Consider the following 21,214-nt stretch of genomic DNA (forward strand, 5'->3'; position numbering starts at 1 on the left):
GATAAGTCTCAGATGCGTACGTACGGGGGATGTAGCTAACAGATCTGTATCTCCTCCCTCAAGTTCCACATGCCTCCCCTCCCACCAATTGCTGGGCGCCATCAGGCAGGTCCTTTCCCTTAAGCACAAATCTTCTGCTCATCGCTGTCTTCCAATCACAGCTGCCGGCCCTCAGGGACTACTTTGCAATCCGCGAAGAGCGCAGGGAGAAGGGAGTGAGTGGATCCTCTGACCTCGGGAAGTGTAGTTCAACACTTGAAGGAAATGAGTTGGAGAGTGCTCCAGAATCTGGGCAGCATAAACTACAGTTCCCAGAGGGCGCTGCGGTTGGGAGCTCTTTCTTTCTCACATCGCTCGCCCTCCGTAAGTCCGTTCTGCGGTAGAGGTGACCGGATTCGCGGAGGCTCGTTTTGCAGGTGCTGAAATTGTTCGCGCAGTTCCTAATCATGGTGAGTGTGGGCCCCTGCATCCTGCTTACCTTCGACCTTCGCGCCCTTTTGTGGGGTTTCTTGCACTTGAAGGACTTGTTGGGGGAGGAAGGGAGGGGACGGCTGTGCAAAGCACTGTCCTTGGAGGGCTTTAGTAAAGCCTCGAATCCTCTTTTGGGGGCTTTCGCAGTGACCCAGTAATTGGGACGGGGTTGATTTCCACCTAGGGGCTCTTACAAGGACTCCAGAGAAGTTCATCACTGGAGAGGCCCGATCTCAGTCCTGCTGCATGGCGGGGATGCAAAATACGAGGCTGCGGGTTTTCTCCAAAGCACAATTATAGGGTTTGATAAGAATGATATGGGAGGAGGGGTGTTGGATCTTAACCTCTTTTTCTTCCTTGAGCCCACAGCGTTTTTTAAAGGCTTTTCTCACAAAGCCCTTGAAAGCAGAGAGCCCTTGGTTAAAGATAGTGCTTACCAGGTGCTCCAGATTACAATCGACGTTTTCAAGAGCTGTGTTTCCGCCATATCTAATTTCACAAAATGTTATTTAAAACCTGTTCATTGATCTTTTGTAAAACCAGGAAGTGGTGCAGTGGCGGCATCACTAGCACTGATCTGTGTATTATGAATTCTAGAGCCACTACTTTTAATATTACACAATGTAACCATCTTGTGAAGGTCTGGTTACCTAGATCACCATATTTTGTCTCTGCTGCAAGGGGGGGAGGGGGAGGTGGGGCAACTCTGACGTAGAAATAATCTGCATGCTGTTTGAAGGTGACATTTGACATCAGACAGAAATTTCTTCAGTACTTGTATTTATAGTTGAAGTTGTTCTTCCTCCATTATTTCCGCTGTATTTAAATGAATTGGAATTTTTCCTGAACCCGGTAAGCCTTATTTTCAAGGTAAGGGGATTACTACCTCCTCTACCTTTATAAGGGGCCAGTGGTGACAGCTACTAATTCTTAGTAGCTACTAACTCTTAAATCTCGGTTTCTTACTTATAATTAGTCATTTAAACGATGGTTTGGACTCTGACCTAATAATCTTAGCAAGAATGCAGGGTACTTAGAGAACCTGAGACTTTATAATTTTAGAACTGGATAGGACCTTTTAAAGATCATCTTGATAAATCTGCCCTACTTCAAATCTTAAAATTGTGTTAAATGAAACCCAAAGAATTATTTGCTCAAGGTCATACACCGGTTTGCTCCCAAGGGTCTTACAGCTTTTTTCACCTTACCATATTGTGCCGTACAATTACCAAGTTATTTTGAAAATTTATTTTCAGTAGCTGAGGTTCTGGAGGCAGATACAAGTTCATACTGCAGATACAAACTGAAGTATTTTATCAGCATTTACATTACCTGATAGCTTTATTCCCTGCAATTCAGAATATTGGAATTCTAAGATTGGAAGGGAATTTGGAGATTATTTAATCTAATTTTAAAAGGTAGCCTGGTGATTGCACGCTAACAGTGGCAGAGCCTATTTAGGATTCTCGCTCCACCACCACCACCACCAACCTCCTTATCCCGCCCCTCGCCCCGGTCTCTCTCTCAAAATAAATAAATAAAATAAAAGTAGCCTGATGAGGTTAAATGATTTTCCCAAAGTCACAGAGAGAATCCTGGGCCCCCATTCTTAGGTTGTTTTGCTACGCAGTAGATAAAACCAGGCCTCACCCCCAGAAGGTCACCCGGGCACCAGAGAACACAGAGATGTCCATAAGAAAGAATGCTCCTGTCGGTTTCCTGAAACTGACAGCAGTCTCACATGACTCAGTCTTCTTTCCTCCTCAGGAGAGGATGTGAACAATCATTGAGTTTAAAAGGGGCCATCTTTTGCAAGCTGTTCAAAGCAATTTTTTTTTTAAAGCGGGAATTGGGAGTGACAGCAAGAATTAACTGTATGAAGGAATCTAAATGATAGTTTGTCTTTTATATTACAGAAATAGATGTAAATTAGAAAGAAAAAAACGAATACATGGGTTTTTCTGTAGAATAACAGAAGGAGCACTTCTATTCAAGCTTGACAACTGAGACATGCACAAGCGTCTGAATCTGCAGGAAGGTCATTAGAGCCCTGCCAAGAGCAAAGACATTCCTTCTTTGGATCTTGGCTGACTGCCCAGATGTCTAAGCAAAGAATAGTAACCTGTCTTCACACTGTAACGTTGTGGAAAGTCAGCAGGAATCTCCCACCCTCCTGCTTTTCAAATGCAGTGTTGCAAAGAGCAAAAAGAACCAAATACACACATCCTTTCCCATTTCATAATCAAACATTCAGACACTTGACTAGGCTTCCTATCCTCTTAACAAGACAGAATTACCTATCTGTGAAAATAATTTGCTCATGGACATAGAAGGAAACTGCTGAGATGGAATTAGTAGTTGTTCACTAGTTGGCCACAACCCCTTCCCTAAGGACTGTGGTCCTGGGAACACTTTTTTAGCAGCTAAAATTAATGCCTAAGATTGACTACATTACTGTGTTCTAACCATCTACCTGTGAGCTTTACAGATAGTGATACTCACTTTCCCCTTCGTTTCTTATCCTGGCTTGCGTTACACTGAAGTAGCATGTGTTTATATGTTTCTTAACCCTGCACTTTCATTCATTCAACAAATATTTGTTGGACACTATCTGGGCGTGCAAATTTGAGTCAAAGGTGGACCTCTCTCACTGCAAGGGGGTGGTGGTTCACAGTCCAGTAGAGAGTAACAGACATGTAAGTAGAAAACCACAGGGTATAATAGTCCTTAGAGGAAAATTTTATGGTGACAGAGACCTATAATTACAGTATTTGCTACATACTGTTCTTAATGCTTTTCTGTTAATTCCCTCAATCCTTTATAACCACCTTATTTGTTAGGTAGTGCTGTCATTATCTACATTTTACTGTGCGGAAACTGAATACGGAGAGGTTAAGTAACTTGCCGAAAACATACAGCGAATGAGTAGTAAAGTCAGGATTTAAAACCAGAACCTCTGGGTCTAGAGGCTATCTCTGTATTACACGCTGCCACCTTTCTAGCCCTTGTTTTAGAAAACTGGGTTATCCTCTTGTTTCCTGCACAAGGTTCAATAATGAATTCTCTGGCCTAAAGTAGTACCAAGTACATAATAAAGATTCATTAGTGTATTGTTTAATGAATGAAGTGAGATAACAGTTTATCAGTTGATTTATAAGACCCTGTCATTAGAACTAGTGACATAATTTTGCCAACTATAGCTGGCTTTATTGTGGTCAGTAAGTTTCCAACCTTCTCAATGCGAGTATATACGAATAAAATATCTTAAACAAATTTTTAAAGCATGTTAGGTTTGCTTCCAAACAATTCTTTTACATTTCCAGGTTTTCAGTAGTCATTTTACAAGACCCAGCTATTCCTTCAGCAAGTATTTGAGCTCCAGCTACATGCCAGGCATTGTTGTAGGCAGTTGGAATACAAAGTATATAAAATAGAATAAAATAAAATAAAAACAAAGCCCCTGGCCTTAAGTAGATTGCACACCTGGGTGCCTTCTGACTTCCACTCAGGTCATGATCTCAGTTTGTGAGTTCAAGCCCCACGTCAGGCTCTTGTGCTGACAGCTTGGAGCCTGCTTCAGATTCTGTGTCTCCCTCTCTGCCCCTCCCCCACTCTCTCTCTCTCTCTCTTTCTCTCTCAAAAATAATAAACATTTAAAAAAAAAAGAAGAAGAGGGGCGTCTGGGTGGCTCAGTCAGTTGACCTTCGACTTCAGCTTAGGTCATGGTCTCGCAGGTCATGATGAGTTCAAGCCCCATGTCGGGCTCTGTGCTGACAAACAGCTCAGAGCCTGGAGCCTGCTTCGGATTCTGAATCTCCCTCTCCCTCCCCCTCCGCTGCTCATGCTCTGGCTCTCTCTGTCTCTCAAAAATAAATAAATGTTAAAAAATTAAAAAAAAAAAAAAAAGAAGATTGCATTCTAAAGAGAAAGGGGGAATAATTTCTTCCTCTATTCCCCTTTCCTCACCCACTCTACTTCAAGGGAAGAGGAGAAAATGACAATTAACATGTAAAGGCCATATGATAAAAAATAACCATATACAATTAGTTTTAGTATTCTTTATAAACCTAAAGTCTCTTTGGAAACAGAAGTATGTATTGTAATAAAATTGGTTTATTTGGGGAATTACCGTATTTTGTCTTTTTAGGCGTAGGGAAGGCCTAGGGGAAAAGTTGGTGAAGAGGATGGGGAAGAGACCTAGAAGGTCAAGGAATAACCTTCATAGTTACTCTCCATAGTTTTCTCCTTTTTTCCACTCATACTCTGGTCACATCTTTGGGAAGAAAGCATACATTGTCTGCTATGTACAGACTTGTTTCTCTACAACAGTTGATACTACTTTGAGAATTTTTTCCTTTGATTTCTATGGGTACCAAATTGTTAAGTGCTGCTGACCTTCAGAGGTTAGGGCTGGAAGGTCATCGGACATAGTCTCCTTCTATTCCAAAGACATGACTCACCCTGGAAGAGAGAATTCTAAATATAAAGAAATCACAGGCTTCTTTCACCATTCGTTTCAGTGGGCCACTTCTCTCCTGCCGGTAACAATATAGGTGACACAGCGTAAGTCCATTTACCCAGCATTGTCAAGGAAAGGAACAGTTCACCTTGATTAAATGTTTCCATCTAAGTAAATGTATCCACTAAGTTCCAAACATTTTTGTTTAACTCTTTTTAAAAGAAATATTTCTATCTTTTTAATTCTCTGAGCTTCCTTTTTTTTTGTGTGTGTGTGACTCTGGATCATCATTTTGAATATTAGTTATTATTTTTGTCCATATGTCTGTGTTTTGTTCAGGATCTGTTAAGGTCTATAAGGCAACTTCTGTTATAACTATTATGCTCTCTGTACTTCTCTTTTAAAATTAATTTTCCCTTGGAATCGGGTTGTCAACTGTCACTGTATTATTTTGTTGTTATTTAATACTAAAATTTATTATAATCAAGATATCATTTTCTTGTTTTTCTTTCTCCTTACATAAAAAATAAAGGCTTAATTTTCCTCCTTCAAGTAGTTAAGTTGAATCATGATTAATAGTTTCATTAAAATTTTCTGATTCATTGTAAATAGAAAACTTTAGCCACTATTACTCCTCTTCCTGGTGTGAGGGTTCTATTGAGCAGGTGGGAGTGGGGAGATCTGCATAAGGCTCTAGTGACTACGAGAGTTTATATCACCATATAAGGCACCTCAACATCCTTAAGCCTATATCAGTGGCAAAATAGCCTTAAAAAGATAGGTACGATTATGTAAGTAAATCCAGGTTTACAGAGGTAAATAACACCACAGAAATAACGCAGCCAAAGGACGGACACATGTTCCAGATTTGGGCATGCTATATTTACTGGACAAGTCTGAAATAAGTTAGTCCTCTACTAAGCCAAATGGTAAGAAACTTTAAAATTTCACAGTAACTTTTGGGGCGCCTGGGAGGCTTAGTCGGTTGGGCGGCCGACTTCGGCTCAGGTCTTGCGGTCATGAATTCCAACCCCGCGTCAGGCTCTGTGCTGACAGCTTGGAGCCTGGAGCCTGCTTCAGATTCTGTGTCTCCCTCTCTCTCTGCCCCTCCCCCATTCGCACTCTGTCTCTCTGTGCATTTCAAAAATGAGTAAATGTTAAAAAAATTTTTTAATTTTACAGTATTTTAAAGTATGTGGTTGTCTTGTTACAGAGAACATCCTGAACATCTTTAGGATACAACAGCGTTTGAAAATAAGATGTTAATTAATGAGTCTCTTTTATTACAGTCTGAACCAATCAGAGTTCTTGTGACTGGAGCAGCTGGTCAAATTGCATATTCACTGCTGTACAGTATTGGAAATGGATCTGTCTTTGGTAAAGACCAGGTAGGTCTTCTATATACCTCAAATCAAAATTAGAACATTGTCAATAAACCCTGTATTTAGTTTCAAAGAAATGTTTAAATGATGAAGGAATGGGTTATCCCAATAAATGTAGTAGGCACACTGCTATAAATGTAAGTGGTATCTTATTAATATGTGCTCTTCCAGGCATTGAAAATGCTTTGTAGATCAGAACTATTCCACATACTGTATTTTGTTGACTTGGTACAGCCAGCAGGTATTAGTCAGTCAGTGGAAGGTTTTTACTAGTAACAGTAACTAGTAGAGTCATGTGGGAGAGAAAGCTACTGAATTAGGACTTCCTTGTTCGCCAGTGGTCTTTAGACACAAAATAGTTGGACAGGCAAATCTGTGTTCCAGTTTAAAGCAGGCACTCCCTATTCCAGCAGGTCTGGTTACATGAAAGTCCGTTTCTAAAGTATTCATCTATTATTTCTCTTCACCCATGGATATCAAGTTCTTCCTTCATGCCAGACACTATACTTAGCTTTTCATGAACTAAAATCAGATATACAGCTATGAACCATATGAGTGAGCTGTGGCATGTCACTTCAATTTGGTATTTCTTCCCTGTATACTCCTTTAAAATTCAATAGTGGTGATTCCTTTTACTTTGTCTATTAGCACACTGTTGCTGGTTTTCTAGCATTCCTTTTTCTGAAAGTGGGATGATAACCTGACCTCCTAAAATAATTATAACTAATAATGGGAATTATACACATACATACACCAAATAAGCAAAAACTCTGCAGGAGGACTTTTTTGTGACTGAGTGACATAAGCTACACTGACAGATGCTGTTGTTGGCTATTTATTTGGCAGCCTATAATTCTTGTGCTGTTGGATATCACTCCCATGATGGGTGTCCTAGATGGTGTTCTAATGGAACTGCAAGACTGTGCCCTTCCCCTCCTGAAAGGTGAGTTGGGGTGGAGGAGAAAAGGATATTATAGTATTCTATGTCATTCAAAAAAGAGATTTTTTTTTTCAACGTTTTTTTTTTTTGGGGGGGGGGACAGAGAGAGACAGAGCATGAACGGGGGAGGGGCAGAGAGAGAGGGAGACACAGAATCGGAAACAGGCTCCAGGCTCCGAGCCATCAGCCCAGAGCCTGACGCGGGGCTCGAACTCACGGACCGCGAGATCGTGACCTGGCTGAAGTCGGACGCTTAACCGACTGCGCCATCCAGGCGCCCCCAAAAAAGAGATTTTTAACCAGCCTCTCAATTAGAAACTATTTCACAAAAGTGTTTTTGGGGGCGCCTGGGTGGCTCAGTCAGTTGAGCGTCCGACTTCGGCTCAGGTCATGATCTCGCGGCTTGTGAGTTCGAGCCCCGCGTCGGGCTCTGTACTGACAGCTCAGAGTCTGGAGCCTACTTCAGATTCTGTGTTTCCCTCTCATTCTGCCCCTCCCCTGTTCACGCCCTGTCTATCTGTCTGTCTCTCTCTCTCTCTCTCTCTCTCTCTCAAAAATAAATAAAGATTAAAAAAAATTTTTTTATATAAAAGTGTTTTTGTATTTTGAGCTACAACTACTTGGTAAGATGTATATCAAGAATAAATAAGGGTAAAAGCAAGAAGTAACCCGGGGCGGTTAAAAACTATGCCTTTTTTCCAAGGTGCTTATATATGATTTATCTAACTAAGCATAGTATCACACAAGAGTTATACACCTGAGATTGTCTACATTATGTTGTTATTTAAAATCTATTTAACAAGTAATAGCGCCTTTAATGGAGAACTTTTGAACTCTAAGTGATGTCCTCCAAAGCCATATTGCCATGAGGCTGGAAATTGGTTAGTCCCTCACGTAGAGTCTCAACCCACAGCCGTTATCAGATTGAGATATAGCATAAATTGTCCTAATCGTATGCTGCATAGTTTGAAAGCCCATGAGAGTTCTGCTAAGAGCCTTTGAGAATCATTGAACTATTGCACAAATGTAAGACAGAAGTCTTTTCATCAAATTTCACGAACGTTTCATTAAAATGTTAGATCAAGTTGTAAACTAATTTGAATATTTTTCTTTACGTATACTTTCTTTATGATCTTTTTCTTTTAGTAAGGATTAATTAATATTCTCCTATAAGTTCACACAGAACAAAATATATGCACACTCAAGAGAAACCATGCTCAGAATTCATATGTCTCTTCAATAGACATTTACTAGAAGGAGTACTCTGCTGCCTAAATCATGTGGGTGCAAATTGTATAAGAGAGTGCAAGCTATTCTTCTGGCTCCCTTTCTTCACCCTCTTTTCTTTTCTTTTCTTTTCTTTTCTTTTCTTTTCTTTTCTTTTCCTTTTCTTTTTTTAAATTGAAGTATAGTTGACACACAACTCACCCTCTTTTTCCAAATCAACTTTATTGCATTGTTGCATTTTTAGTCCTTTCTCTGCTGAGTTCCTCTGCTCTAATGGGTCTAGTTAATAGCTTGTCCCCGATCAGCTGTGAACACAGAGGGAAAGTTCTGCAAATAAGGATACATGTCACGGAAGAAGATTCCCCCTGACTAAGTAATGTTTCTTTGTATACCTGTTGGGGGCTTTACAGCACCCTTACTGTGACACAAGTTGACCACCGTAAAAATTTACCAGTGACAATGCTGAATCCTGGTTGTCTTAGTCCATCTGGGCTACTATAACAAAAATACCATAGACTGAGTGGCTGACAAACAAAAATAATTCTCAGAGTTCTGGAGGTTAGGAGATCCAAGATTAAGGTACCAGCATGGTCACATTCTGGTGAGAAGCCAATTCCTGGTTCATAGACCACTGTCTTCCTGTGTCCTCGCAAAATGGAAGGGGTGAAGGAGCTCTCTGAGGCTTCTTTTATAAGGACACTAATCTCATTCATAACAGCTGTACCCTTCTAACCTAATCATCTCCCACAAGACCCCCACCTTTTAATACCATCACATTGGGGATTAGGTCTCAACATATGAATTTTGTGGGGGACAAAAACATTTAGTCTGTAGCACTAGTCGTGGCCTTTTTAATACTGTCAACAAAGGAGAGTGATGATATATGTTCTTTAATCAAAAAACAAGTGGTGGATGTTTATTGGACTAACATAGTAGAATAGTGGTTGACCTCTGGACCAACCCAGGCTGGAATTATAGCTTCACTGCTTTTTGATGGCAGCTGATTAATCTCTTTAAATCTCTTTATCTTCACGTATCAAATATTAAAGTTAAATTCAATAAAATAAAATTCATAGTGTTATTCCTGGCACAAAACTCCTCAATAAACATTATTTTGAATGTGTGATTCAGATCTTAGACCTTAAAGTAATTACAACGTAAAAATAGATAAATTAGTTTCTCTTTCATGCTGTGGTAGTGTGAATAACAAATGTTGCTTTGAAAGTTATATATTATACCTTGTACAATCTTTGATTATAGAACAAACAGCTATAGAGTTTTTGGATTTGAAACAATTACTGAAATAGGAAAAGCAAAATAAATGTAATTTACATTTCTGCTGATGTTCTGTTTGTTGACTATATTGTCTTTCCCTTCTTAGGCCCATAAAACTTTAAACATTATGATATATAAATGTTAACATTTGCTACAAAGGGAAAGAAGTACTGGGTAGATGCAGTGTGAAAAAGAAGACCTCAGACTTTGGTATTTCAGTAGCTCTCCATATTTATTGCCATGTTCACAGATGTCATCGCAACAGATAAAGAAGATGTTGCCTTCAAAGACCTGGATGTGGCCATTCTTGTGGGCTCCATGCCAAGAAGGGATGGCATGGAGAGGAAAGATTTACTGAAAGCAAATGTGAAAATCTTCAAATGCCAGGGTGCAGCCTTGGAGAAATATGCCAAGAAGACAGTTAAGGTGACCATATAGTATTTTATGGGGGTTTTCATTATCAGCATTTAAAATTTGTTTCAGCATTTAAGTGGAGGCAAAATTATTTGCCTCCCCCCCAACCCCAGTTCTGTGCTGTGGTCAGTAAATAGAGAATTTTGCTTGATAAAACTTTTTTTCCCTATAATGTAGAAATTTTTATTTAGAGGTTTTCAAAAATAGTTTGCTCATTACTGTGATATGGAAATTCAGTATTAATTTAGAGACTTCTAGAGAAGGCACAGAACTTTCTGGTGCCTTTTAGCTGTGTGGAAATATTTGTTCAGAATTTGGATTTGTGATTGTAGAGAGAGATGGCTGTAAGTTGCATTCTCAGCAATGAGAGGTTGTGTCTTCTAAAATGCTCAGATTTTCTCAATTCAGAGGAATTTTGATATGCTTGTCTCTTGAGGAGTGGAATTGGTGTAACTTCCTTTTCTCTTTGTGTTCAAGGTACTTTATTTCTAAATTTGCCTTATTATTATAATAAGACCTCTTTTACCAATTAAATATCAGTTAACTAGAACTTAGTTGTCATAGCTAAAAGGCTTACTGATGAGAGGTTTTATTGATTTTGATAGTTATTCTTCCCTGTCTTGACTTTTTTTCCCCCTATCCTGACTTTAAACAAAGGTAAGAGAAAATGTTTAAGATTTTTAAAGTTGCCAATTACAATGTTCTATTATAATAATATACATATATCTGAATTTTTGCTTTCTGTAGAATTCATTTCAAATAGCTTACTTTTATCTTCTATAGTCATTAATAGAAAACAGTAGAAATAAGTTGAGGAGAAATCCATAGGTCTCAAAAAATTACAACGTTGTTTGGACTGCTCCAGGCTGCTTGGAGTTGTGGTACTGCTTCCACAGTAATTAACTCCTCAGCCAAAAGTGTCCTTTTTAGGGAAATACACAGTGACACTGGAGTACTTAGGGGCATTGGGGTATCATGTCTTCAGCTTGCTCTCAAATGGGCCAAAAAAAAGAAAAAAAAAAAAGGCTAAGGATATAGTGTGTGTGTGTGTGTGTGTGTGTGTGTGTGAGTGTGTGAGTGTGTAGAGAGAGAGAGAGGAGAGAGGTGGAGCAAGTTGGGGAATCTGGGTAAAAAGGATGTGGGAGGTAGTCTCTGTACTATTCTTACAGCTTTTCGGTAAGTTTGCATTATTTCCTGGTAAGTATATAATTTTATTAAAGATTTTAATTTTTTTTTTTAACGTTTATGTATTTTTGAGACAGAGAGAGACAGAGTATGAACAGGGGAGGAGCAGAGTGAGAGGGAGACACAGAATCCGAAACAGGCTCCAGGCTCCGAGCTGTCAGCACAGAGCCCGACGCGGGGCTCGAACTCACGGACCGTGAGATCATGACCCGAGCCGAAGTCGGCCGCTTAACCGACTGAGCCACCCTGGCCCCCCAAGATTTTAAAAACTTGAATGAAAAAGCCCATGGTGGATTTTTCTGTATATTTTCCTATACTGTATTATAATGCAGTGTATCCTGTACCTCCCCAAATTAAAAAAAAAAAAAAAGTAGCCTAAAGTGCTTTCTTCTAAGGATTCTTCTCCCTTCTCAGTAGGTATGGATGGGTAGGATTTGGTAATCTGTAATTTAGCAAATCCCAGTTAATTCTTAAGATTAGGCAAGATTGAAAATACTCTCAATTAATAAAGACAAATCATTGTCCTAAAGTGAACTGCTCAAGTAGAATTTCTTTCTTGGATTACTTTTATGGAAGGAAATTTTATGGAAGGAAGGAAAAAAAAAAAAAGGAAAATTTTATGAATGAATTGATGTCTTAGAGCCTTGGATTACTTAGGGTTTTGTGTGTGTGTGTGTGTGTGGCAATTAGATAAATGATTTGTCTCTGTTTTGACACAAAACAAAATAGAAAGACATGGACCTCAGGTCTTGGACACTGCCACCTGGAAAGCAACTTGTGTACATACTGGTAGCTTTCTTAAAGACACATTTTGAGTACGAAACACATTGTACCAAACACTAACAATGGGGTGGAAATACAGTAGAAACTGCAGTGGTAACTTTGCCTATTTTGTTCACACAAACTTGACACAAAGACTACATGTTACACATTCGTCAGTCCTATTCTAAGATAGTTTAGTTAATCAGTATGTGGTCTATAACGGTGCTATGCCTCCTAGGTTATTGTGGTGGGAAACCCAGCCAATACCAACTGCCTGACTGCCTGCAAGTCGGCACCTTCCATCCCCAAGGAGAACTTCAGTTGCTTGACTCGTTTGGATCACAACCGAGCTAAAGCTCAGGTAGGAAAACACCTTTTAAAATCTTATGAATGTTCAACTTTAAAGCCTTTTTCTCTCACTTTTAAAGTAGCTGAAATTTACTTTTTTATTTTATTGTTTTTGTTTAGTAGGAAGCTTTTCTCATTTATTAGGGAGTCTTTAAATCTAGTCTCTTAAGGAGGCTGAGCTTCATACTTAATTTTCTCAACTATAGGGGTGCCTGGGTGGCTCAGTCGGCTAAGTGTCTGACTCTTGGTTTCAGCTTAGGTCATGATCTCACGGTTTGTGAGCTCGAGCCCCGCATCAAGCTGTGCGCTAAGAGCGCAGAGCCTGCTTGTGATCTCTCGCTCTCCCTTTCTCTCTGCCCTTCCAATGCTCTCTTGTTCTCTCTTTCAGAATAAATAAACTTAAAAAATTTTTTTGAAAAAAAATTTTCTTGACTATATTTAATTTGCTAACTATATTTAAAATGCTGTTCCTAATGTTCTCTTACTGTAGTAGTTAAAAAATCAGTCATTAGTATAGATAATTAACATGACAATGCATAGTTGATTTTTGTGAGATATATAGAACATTATAGAAAGAAAGATTTCAGTTTTTTGTGTTTTATGTGATTGTTTCCTTTTTCCCTATAGCTAAGCAATCAGATTCAGATTTTTTAATTTTATATCTAATTTTATTTTTATGTCTTCTTAATATTCTACATTGTTTCCATAAAACTTCTTAATTACCACTTCTTAGCAACTAAATTTTAATTGTTCTCAAGTGCCCTTACCCCTTGGAGTCTTAGATAAATGTGCCAAGGAGTCAGTGACCAGGGTAATAACAGTAACCTTTTAAAAAAATGAGAAGCCACGGCCAATTATCTGTACTGGTCTCCTAGGTTTTATTGGGTCTAGACAATCCTGGTGCCCTTCAAACGCCATGACAAAGTTCAGGGTTCTTGGACATAACCTCTTTCCTTTTCCTTAACACTTTTCTGACCATGCCTCCTCATAAACAGGTCATCACTGTTAAGTAGTGTATGAATTTAGTCCTTTTTCTTCATTTTTAGAAATTATTTTATGTTAGAGAGCATGAGGGGGGAGAGGGGCAAAGGGAGAGGGAGGGAGAAATCTTGAGCAGGCTCCACACTCAGCACAGAGCTCAATACAAGGCTCATTCCCATGACCCTGGGATCATGATCACCTTAGCCAAAATCAAGAGTTGGACACTCAACTGACTGAGCCACATAGGCTCCCCGCTGTTTCTTCTAAAGAACGCAACTTTGTTGGGGCATCTGAGTGGCTCATTCAGTTAAGCGTCCAGCTCTTGATTTCAGTTCAAGTCATGATCTCATGGTTCATGAGATCAAGTCCCATGTCAGGTCTGTGCTGACAGCACAGAACCTGCTAGGGATTCATTCTCTCTCTCTCTCTCTCTCTCTCTCTCTCTCTCTGCCCCACCCTCGTTCATTCTCTCTCTGTCTCTCTCAAAATGAATAAATAAACATTTTTTTAAAAACAATTTTAGTTTCAAGAAAAGTTTTCGTCAAAAGATGGTGTGAGGTCTAAGTTGAAAAACCATTGCTTTAAACTGAGAATTGATCAACTTTCAGCTTTGGAGTACCTAGTAAAGAAGAAAAGAATTGATACTTGTTAAGCTTCTACCCTAAGCGGAATGGTCTACATGTAATTTATCATTTAATTCTTCTAATAACCATATGAGGTATGTTATTATCTGTATTTTACAGATAAGAAACCTGAAGCCCAGAGAGGTCAGGGATCCTGCCACCTAGATTCATCTGAGTCCAAACCCCTAGGTGTGTTCTTACGTAGCAGGGTCAGTACTAGTTCTGTGACCTTGAGAAAGTATATTTACTTTCTTACTAGTTCTTACTAGTTCTGTGACCTTGAGAAAGTATATTTAAGGTATGAAATGGGATAATAATTCTGTCTATCTCAAAGGGAAGCTATGTGGATTAAATAAGATCTACATTAAGCCCTTATCATGGTACCTGTCACATAGTAAAACTAAATAAAAGTGGGTTGCTCTTACTATTAATGATTTGTAGTGGTAGTAGTAAGAAGGATATAACCAAGTTGAGAAGAGCCATACCTCAGATACATCTTGAATATTCAATTAATTTAGAAGGCCATCCGATAACAAGCTTAAATTGCAAATATTTCCTGTGAGGCTTTAGGCTGTGAGCTGTCTTTTTCCTTACTTTTTAGCTAGAATCTGGTGGGTGGAAGGAACGGGAGTTAGTTTGAATGAGTGGAGACATTTGGGTACTACGAAACATTGTTGAATTTCTTGGCTCTGGATTGCAAGATGGTTACCTACATGCAACAGGGAAAAAGGTAAGGACCCTGACAAACTTGGTTTTCTGCTGTTTGAACTGAGGCCTTGGTGGAGGCAGGCACTGGAAAATTCTGCTTACAGAGGTACTATTAAGTGACACTTTGTCCCAGTGCCTGAAGCCCTTTTCCCTGTAGGGGCAAAAGTCTAATTGAGGAAAGAGACAAAAAGCAGTCTTTTTAAAGCAGACTTTAACTTTTGGCACATGTTCCAGCATGTCAGTCTGGCACAGGGAGAGCTTGTAGGAAGTTTTTGAAAAAGCAGTTTCTTCCTCCCATAGAAGTTGTTAATCCAGTGAGAAAAATAACAAATGCAAAGACTATTTCATACATGAATGTTGCTAGTCTTAACGTAGTTCATTTTGGAAATCAGGGCCTATCTACCTAGTGACTGTCTAACACCTGCAGAATTCCCCTGTGTATTTGCAAACCAGAGCTGCATATGTATGCTGACAGGGTAATTTGCCAGTACAACTAGTTAGCTGGTACCAGGGGGAAGAGATTTACTGGGGCTGGAGAATCAGTCCAAAACTGTTTAACAGGTCTACATGGCAGACATGACAGCATCTAATGGAGCAAGGAAGTGCAGTCCTGGATACACGTGAATTTAGACTCGCTCTGACACGAATGAAATTTAGAAACTACATATGCAAGGTATTGGCCTTTGCTGTCCAGACAGAAATGGATTAACTCAGTAAATTAAAAAAAAAAAAAAAAAAAAAAAAAAAAAGAAGTAGGCAAAGGACAAAAGAAGGAAGGAGCTTCCTGGAGGGAGGAGAGGCCTGGAAGCAGTTTGTCTTCACCGTACCCTGGAGCAGTTAAGGCTGGCATCCAGCAAAGGTATAGGTTCTTAGTTCTTGGTAACAGACATCTTAGGTTGCTTGCCCTGGGTAAATTTTCCCTTTTCTCTGTGATAACTACTAAATACAAGTAAGAGCAATTCTTCCCAAGTCCAGGAAGGTCCTAGCACAGAAAATGGTACTCATTGTACCTCATACCACTCTACCTCGACCACTAAGCAGATCAGTAGCTGGATTCTCTAGAAACAAGCTATCCAACTACTTTGTGAAGACTGATGTGCTTTAATAGTCCTAATACTTGCAGAACTCTAGATGAAGCAGGGTTTAGATGAGAAGTGATTTAAATGTCAGAAACAAAATTTTAAGTTAATTTTTAAAAATCGTCCAATTATGGGAATGCAAACTGGTACAGCCACTCTGGAAGACAGTGTGGAAGTTCCTCAAAAAATTAAAAATAGATCTACCCTAGGACCCAGCAATAGCACTGCTAGGAATTTACCCAAGGGATACAGGAGTACTGATGCATAGGGGCGCTTGTACCCCAGTGTTTATAGCAGCACTTTCAACAATAGCCAAACTATGGAAAGAGCCTCAATGTGCATCAACTGATGAATGGATAAAGAGATTGTGGTTTATATACACAATGGAATACTACTTGGCAATGAGAAAGAATGAAACATGGCCTTTTGTAGCAACGTGGATGGAACTGGAAAGTGTTATGCTAAGTGAAGTAAGTCATACAGAGAAAGACAGATACCATATGTTTTCACTCTTATGTGGATCCTGAGAAACTTTACAGAAGACCATGGTGGGGGGAGGAGAAGGGGGAAAAAAAGTTACAGAAAGGGAGGGAGGCAAACCATAAGAGACTCTTAAAAACTGAGAATAAACTCAGGGTTGATGGGGGGTGGTAGGGAGGGGAAAGTGGGTGATGGGCATTGAGGTGAGTACCTGTTGGGATGAGCACTGGGTGTTGTATGGAAACCAATTTGACAGTAAATTTCATATTAAAAAAAAAAAATCCTCCAATTACTGTAGGATTTAATTTTTTTAATGTTTATTTTTGAGACACAGAGCACTAATGGGGGAGGGACAGGGAGGAAGGGAGACAGTCCAAAGCAGGCTCAGCACTGTCAGTGCATAGCCTGAGCCATGAGAGATCACAGCCTGAGCCAAAATCAGACACCCAACCGACTGAGCCATCCACGCGTCCCTAACTATTGTAGGATTTAAGAAACAAGTCTCAATTTTAAGGGTTATAGTGAAAGTGAACACAATTTGATTTTTATTTGCTGGAATAAATTAGGGTAAAGATGAATCAAGTCATTGCAAGCATTTTAGGTATTGGCCTTGTCCATTAGTGTCCTTTTTGGTTGGTTGGTTGGTTGGTTGGTTGGTTGGTTCTATTGCTTTTTACTCTTTATTTTGGAATATAGACTAAGAAGTGACAAAAATAGTACAGAGAATCCCTGTACTTTCTTATACTGTTTAATGCCTTTAAGACCCATCCAAGTTGTTGCCTGTATCAATAGTTTACTCCTTTTTATTATTTGTGCAGTTATTCCCATTTATTTCATTATATGGAAGGACCACCATTTCTAACCATTCTTGAAGGACTTTGGGGTTGTTTCCAATTTGGGGCTATCCTTATTGTTTTTAAATCTTCTTAAATTATCAGAGTATATATCCTTTGGATGGAGTGCTTTTATTGATGTATGCAAAAGCTGTGAACTCTGGCACAGCTATTTTTCTCTCCCATTCTACTGGTAATATGAAAGAAAGAGAAATCACCCACAGTGCTACCCTAACACATTCAGTTCTCAAAAATTTTTTCCCAAAACATTCCCTTCTGGTCCATCATAATTCTGTCTAATTAAGAACAAATTATACATGTAACTAACCATAATTTCTTTTTGCAAATTATCTTATCAGGCAATAACAAAATAAGTGAACTGATTTTGTTTATTTAAATCTTTCAAAACATAACTTTTTTTTTTTCAAGTTTATTTATTTTGAGAGAGAGAAAGTGCAAGCCAGGGAGGGGCAGAGAGAGAAGGAGAGAGAGAATCCCAAGCAGGCTCTGCACTGTCAGTGCAGAGCCCAACGTGGGGCTTGAACCCATGAACTGTGAGATCATGATCTGAGCTGAGGTTGGATGCTTAACTGACTGAGCCACCCAGGCGCCCCAAACATAACTTTCTAACCCTTTGTGTGGCTACATAGTATAATTGATAGTCATGTGACTATAAGGCATGCAGGATCCTAGAGTACTTTTTTTTTTTTAAGTTTTTTGGTTTTTTTTAAGTAATCTCTACATTCAGCATGGACCGCCTACTCATGACCCCAAGATCAAGAGTCACGTGCTCCCCCAACCAAGCCAGCGAGATGTCCCCTAAAGTGCTTTTTGAACCTACAAGGAGAAATTGTTAGTTCTGGTATCATTTTAGAGACATTTAGAGTCTTTCCTTTGGTTCCCTGTTCTATAAACTGAGGACAGTCATACTTTTGGTAATCTGAATCCCTTCCCACTCAAAAATTTCATAGGATTATTTGAAATTTAGCTAATTCATTTTTATGATATATAATAAAAATTTCTCCTAAATGTGGAGAAAATTCCATATTCTAACCTGATTGCTCAGAAGTGCTGAGGAGACATCTCTAAGTAAGTATTAACAACAAAGCAAAGGTCACATTTATATATTCAAACCATATTAATCTCTTGCTGGTGTTTTATATTTGATAAACCCACTATACTGATAAGTCAGGCACAAACTGAGGTGCTCTTTGCTCTCAAATAGTCTACTTTGTAATCTTTCGGGTTCACATTTTGTTTATACAGTTGAGCTTTAGGAAGTAACCAAGCAGTAAATTATTATAATAATAATTAACACTATATTATTTTACAAATCAATATAACTTGTGTGTTTTCTTGAAGTTTCAGAGGCTTTTTATTTTAAGGTTTGTCAGGCACAATTTGAAATAAAAAGCATTTGTCTAAGTAATGTGTTTGTTTTCTATTTCACTAGATTGCTCTTAAACTTGGTGTGACTTCTGATGATGTGAAGAATGTCATTATCTGGGGAAACCATTCCTCAACTCAGTATCCAGATGTCAGCCATGCCAAGGTGAAACTGCATGGAAAGGAAGTTGGTGTTTACGATGCTCTGAAAGATGACAGCTGGCTCAAAGGAGAATTCATCACAGTAAGAAAAATCTCTTAACAGCCATGCATAAAGAACTCTTGAGAAACACACCACATTGCTGACCTGAGTGTCTCTCCAAGGGATGGGGGTGGAGTGGTTCTCAAGGAGAGCAGGCCTTTCACAGTTGCTCTGGTGACTACATACTTTCTTTGCAGGTCATACACAGCCAATCTTGATCCAGTCAGATCTGATCTGTTGTGTGGCAGTCAAGATTGATTGCTAAAATGAGAAAAAACTAAAGTTCCCTCCAGTCATCCAGTTCATCTTTATAACGAGATCCATTTCTTTATATGGAATGTAGTAAACTCTGTGTGGATTTGTAGTTTTCTTTTTTCAGAAAGACTGGTGCTTATAATTCAGATAGGTTGGTAAGGCTCACACCAGGTAGTTGAATGATTTTGGAGGGGAAGACATTAAACTATGATTGCAGTCTTTCATCCCAGGATTAGCTCAGAATTGATAAAAACTCTGCTCTCATGATCAAGTAATACTGTCTCTGCCTGTCCCCAACCAGACTGTGCAGCAGCGTGGTGCTGCTGTCATCAAGGCTCGAAAGCTGTCCAGCGCAATGTCTGCTGCAAAAGCCATCTGTGACCATGTCAGAGACATCTGGTTTGGAACCCCAGAGGTGAGGACCCAGTGATCTGTACAGGCCGCTCTTTCACTTTTGGCCTCTGATGTTGTGCTATGAAAAGAACATAACCTTGCAGTCAGGAAGGTTAGGTTTATATCCCAGCTCAGCTGCCTACTGGCTGAAAAATCTTGGGAAAGTTACTTAAACTTTGTGAACCATTTGATTATCTTTTACATGGCATTTCTCACAGGGTTGTTAAGGGTTAGATGAGATGATATATGGAAAACACCTAGCACACCTGGCGACTGTGACTTTTTTCCTAAAACCTATATTAAGGCCATAGCTTCCTCATTTATAAAATGAGAATTCGGTTTCTCTGGCCTGCTTCTCACAAGGAATGGAGGAGTGGAATGAGATAATAACACATGGAAGTTAACCTGTCATGGAAGTGCCTGGTGATGCTTCCTTATACAGTATTGAAGTCAGGCACATAGTAAGAAAGCATTACCTGGTTTAGTTTTGTTAATTCATGTTCATTTGCTTGTGTGAATTAATTCCTAAGCACCATGAGAATATACAACGTTGATTATTGTTTTTAGGGAGAATTTGTGTCCATGGGCATTATCTCTGATGGCAACCCCTATGGTATTCCTGATGATCTGCTGTACTCATTCCCTGTTACAATCAAGGTATGGTATTTTAGGGTTATTTCCCTCTGTTCCCTTCTGGGAGAGTAGTTACATATTTTTATTAATATTGGTATGTTAGTCTAGAAAGTTGTTCTTTTACTAAGTTAGACATTTTTCTCAACTTTAAAATTGTATGAAGCACAACTTCAGGGTACTAAAAGATTGAAATTAATCTGGAAAGCAAGATTCACCTCTTGTCACTAGACGTACTTTGTTATTATGCCTCTAATATTAGATACCTACCAATAGTATCTTATTTTTATTATGACCATATGAAAGTCATTAGTTTTTTTTTTAACGTTTGCTAATTAAATCCTCATAAGATTTTTTTTCTAGATTCAATGAGTTTTAAATCCAAGTGTTGAATTTTTACCAGAATTATATGTTAGTTAAGATCTGGATTTTGATTTGCTTCTTTAGAATCAGACTTTAAAAACAGATACTCCTGTAGCGTAAAGTTCAATCTGAGTTGTTGCTTGCTGGAAGATCAGTTCTCATTTAATTGTAAATCTTTTATTTGCAATTATTTTCAAACAGAACAAGACCTGGAAGGTTGTTGAAGGTCTCACTATTAATGATTTCTCTCGTGAGAAGATGGATCTAACTGCAAAGGAACTGGCAGAAGAAAAAGAAACTGCTTTTGAATTTCTCTCTTCTGCCTGACTAGACAATCATTTTGATGTTACTAAAAGCTCCAGAGCTGAAGAATCTAAATGTCGTCTTTGACTCTCGTAACCAAATAACAATAATGCTATACTTAAATTACTTGCGAAAAAACAACACATTTGAAAGATTGTGTGCTTCTTGGTATAAATTTGTGACAGTTTATCATCATGCTGTTAGTGCTGCATTCTAAATAAAATATATATTCAAATGAAGACGACTCAGACTAATTTCCAGCTAACATTTCATTTATGTTCAGAAAACAAACTTGCATGTGTCCCAGTTTAGTACTGTGATTTCTTTTTTAACCAGAGAAAAGCAGTAAAGATGGAAAATGTTACAAAATAAAGCATAATTCTCTTCTCATAAACAGGATAGGAAAATCCATCTTGTGATAATGAATCAGTCTACTGTAGAATATATTTTTAAACATCCCTACATTAGACTATTAAACATTTACATATTTTAAATCTTAAAGGTTAGTTCATGCA

General features: G+C 38.7%; 1 protein-coding gene across 1 annotated transcript; it reads left to right on the forward strand.

Moving 5' to 3' along the window:
- The first annotated feature begins 231 nt into the window (after nucleotides 1–231).
- MDH1 (malate dehydrogenase 1) lies at nucleotides 232–20,938 on the forward strand. The gene is made up of 9 exons (XM_042932448.1): nucleotides 232–449; nucleotides 6,220–6,318; nucleotides 7,159–7,255; nucleotides 10,005–10,180; nucleotides 12,354–12,476; nucleotides 18,621–18,797; nucleotides 19,312–19,425; nucleotides 19,971–20,060; nucleotides 20,598–20,938. Exons 1-9 carry the CDS (start codon nucleotides 447–449, stop codon nucleotides 20,721–20,723), a joined length of 1,005 nt encoding a protein of 334 aa, XP_042788382.1. The 5' UTR covers nucleotides 232–446; the 3' UTR covers nucleotides 20,724–20,938.
- Nucleotides 20,939–21,214: the final 276 nt, after the last annotated feature.

Source organism: Panthera leo, chromosome A3, assembly GCF_018350215.1.
Source record: "Panthera leo isolate Ple1 chromosome A3, P.leo_Ple1_pat1.1, whole genome shotgun sequence".
Taxonomy (NCBI): Eukaryota; Metazoa; Chordata; class Mammalia; order Carnivora; family Felidae; genus Panthera; species Panthera leo.